Raw genomic sequence first — 3,003 nt, forward strand, 5'->3', positions numbered from 1 at the left:
CTCTCTCGGATCTCAATTCTAAACCCCAAAATATTCCAAGAAAAGAAAAATGATCGAAAATTTAGGAAAGTGAGTACATGACATCACTTGCCACGTGTCCACTAATCCAATGGCTACCGACAAACTTCCTTCGATTCGCGCACGTATCTAACATGAGTCTCCCTCTTCCTTCCTTCATATTTATACCTTTTCCTCCATTCTTCCTTTCTTGCACACTTTTCAACTCTCACCTTCCCTTTCTAGAATTTTCTTGCCAAAATTTCAACTTTGCGGTAGTTTTTAGCATAACAGCTGTAAAACTGCAAGTTAATCTTCCCTTTTGTACTTGCATTGTATATGTAAACAGTAAGATTTCCATTTTTTTTTGAAATCTGCTGATTGAAGTTCTATATTTTCTGATTGATTTGTCATTTTTTTGCCCATGTTTATGTAAAGAACTATAATTTATACTTGATTGTGAAAAATCCTATCTGGGTTTTGGATTTAGGTTTGTAAATTTTGTGGGTGTATTGATTTTTATGGATTGTATGAACTGTTGGGTAAAAGATAGAAGGAGGGTTTTGGGTTTGGGATCTGGTGATTGGGGGTGTTCTTGTGTGTAATGAGAAGGAGGTGGACTGTTGGGGCTATTCCTTGTCAAATGGAGAAAGGGAATTCAAAGAATCATAATAGTAGGCTTTGTGTATTGAGTTCTTTGTGTATTTTGTTTTGGAGTTTACTCTTGTATTTCCATTTTGTTGTTCTAGGTAGTAATAATGTCCATGAATCAACTGCTTTACAATCAAATCCTATTAGAATTGAGATTTTTAATCCTGTAAAAACCCATCTCCCGGTGTTAAATGACGTTAAATCAACTAGTGATGCCATGACTGTATTGGTGCATAATGACTTAGATTTGAGTAGGAATGGTGTTGAAAATGAGGTTAAGCCTGAGATTTTGAATGATGTCAAGTCAACTAATGTTCCCTTGAAGGTGCGAAGTGATTCTGAATTGAGCCAAAATGATGTCGAAAATGAGGGTAGTGGGGAGGTTCGGTTGGGGGGAACATCTGTGAGTAGTCGTAAGATCGATGTTGGATCAAAATCTAGTGATCCTAAGAGTGTTTTACCTACTCAAGATGAACCTCAGGAGTTTCCGTTTATGAGGGCTTTGAGGACGGTTGAGAATAGTAGTGATCCTTGTGGTGGAAAGTACATTTATGTTCATGATCTTCCCTCGAGGTTCAATGGTGATATGCTTAAAGAGTGTCGGAGCCTTAGTCTTTGGACTAATATGTGCAAGTTTACTACCAATGCTGGGCTTGGTCCTCCCCTTGAGAATGTTGCGGGTGTGTTCTCGAATACTGGGTGGTACGCAACGAATCAGTTTGCTGTAGATGTGATCTTTAACAATCGGATGAAACAGTATGAGTGCCTTACGAATGATTCCTCGATTGCTGCAGCAATATTTGTACCCTTTTATGCGGGGTTTGATATTGCTCGGTATCTTTGGGGATACAATATATCTAGGAGGGATGCTGCTTCACTTGATTTAACTGATTGGCTGATGAAAAGGCCAGAGTGGAAGATAATGGACGGTAGAGATCATTTCTTAGTTGCAGGAAGGATTACGTGGGACTTCCGAAGATTAACAGAAGAGGAAAACGATTGGGGTAGTAAGCTTCTGTTTTTGCCTGCGGCTAAGAACATGTCTATGTTGGTGGTGGAATCTAGCCCTTGGAATGCAAACGATTTTGCGATACCATATCCGACCTATTTCCACCCCGCAAAAGATAACGATGTGTTTGCCTGGCAAGATCGGATGAGGAAGCTCGAAAGAAAATATCTTTTCTCGTTTGCGGGGGCCCCAAGACCCGACAATCCGAAATCAATTAGAGGACAGATAATCAATCAATGCAAGAGTACAGATACATGCAAGCTTTTGGAATGTGATTTTGGGGAAAGTAAGTGTCATTCTCCAAGTAGTATTATGAAGATGTTTCAGAGTTCCCTTTTCTGTTTACAGCCTCAAGGGGACTCGTATACTCGAAGATCAGCGTTTGACTCGATGTTGGCTGGTTGTATACCTGTATTTTTCCACCCTGGTTCAGCTTACACTCAATATACGTGGCATCTGCCGAAGAATTACTCGAGTTACTCTGTCTTCATTTCAGAGAACGATGTTCGTAAAAGGAATCTCAGCATTGAGGATACGCTGCGGGGAATACCTTCTCAACAGGTAGAGATTATGAGGGAGACGGTCATCAATCTCATACCTAAGCTGATATATGCTGATCCTCGCTCGAAGCTAGAGACCCTTCCAGATGCCTTTGATGTGTCTGTGCAGGCGGTCATCGACAAGGTTACGAGGCTGAGAAAGAATATAATTCAAGGCAGAACGGAATATGATAACTTCATCGAGGAAAACAGTTGGAAATATGCTCTTCTCGAGGATGGCCAAAGAGAGGTGGGGTATCACGAATGGGATCCTTTCTTCTCTAAGCCTAAAGAAGGCGAAGGGGATTCTAACGGTGCATCTTCCGAAGCTGCTAAGAATTCTTGGAAGAACGAGCAGCGAAGTCAATCGAGAAAAAGCTAGTTCATACATCCATTCTGAAGCGGTTCACTAGACGGCTTTTTGCCTAGTGTTTAAGGTATACCATCTTGTCCAAGCACGATATTTTATTGGTTGATAGGACGCTTACTTATTTCGGTCATTTCGAGTTTCATAGTTATACATAGAAAGTTTTAATGATACATATATTCTTATGCAATGCAATCTGGCTAGAAGTATATTTTTCATGTTAATAGCTCATTAGTGGATGGTTCATCTTGATGGCTCATTTGAGGCAGTTTTCTATGATCACCTTGTATAATTGGGGAATGGTTTAAGTTACTTTGTAAAACAATAGATATGATACTTATCGGATGTACAATGAGACCGATTGTTCGGTTTCTATGTTGCAAGAGTTGACTTGTATTGAATCGTTAACACTCCCAAATGAAAATAAATATTCGACTACT

General features: G+C 39.9%; 1 protein-coding gene across 1 annotated transcript; it reads left to right on the plus strand.

The window, feature by feature from the left end:
• On the plus strand, positions 1-3,003 carry LOC130813936 (xyloglucan galactosyltransferase MUR3-like). Its single transcript, XM_057679861.1, has one exon. The coding sequence runs from the start codon at positions 602-604 to the stop codon at positions 2,576-2,578; it is 1,977 nt and encodes a 658-aa protein (XP_057535844.1). The 5' UTR covers positions 1-601; the 3' UTR covers positions 2,579-3,003.

The sequence above is a fragment of the Amaranthus tricolor genome, chromosome 5 (genome assembly GCF_026212465.1).
Source record: "Amaranthus tricolor cultivar Red isolate AtriRed21 chromosome 5, ASM2621246v1, whole genome shotgun sequence".
NCBI classification, from domain to species: Eukaryota; Viridiplantae; Streptophyta; class Magnoliopsida; order Caryophyllales; family Amaranthaceae; genus Amaranthus; species Amaranthus tricolor.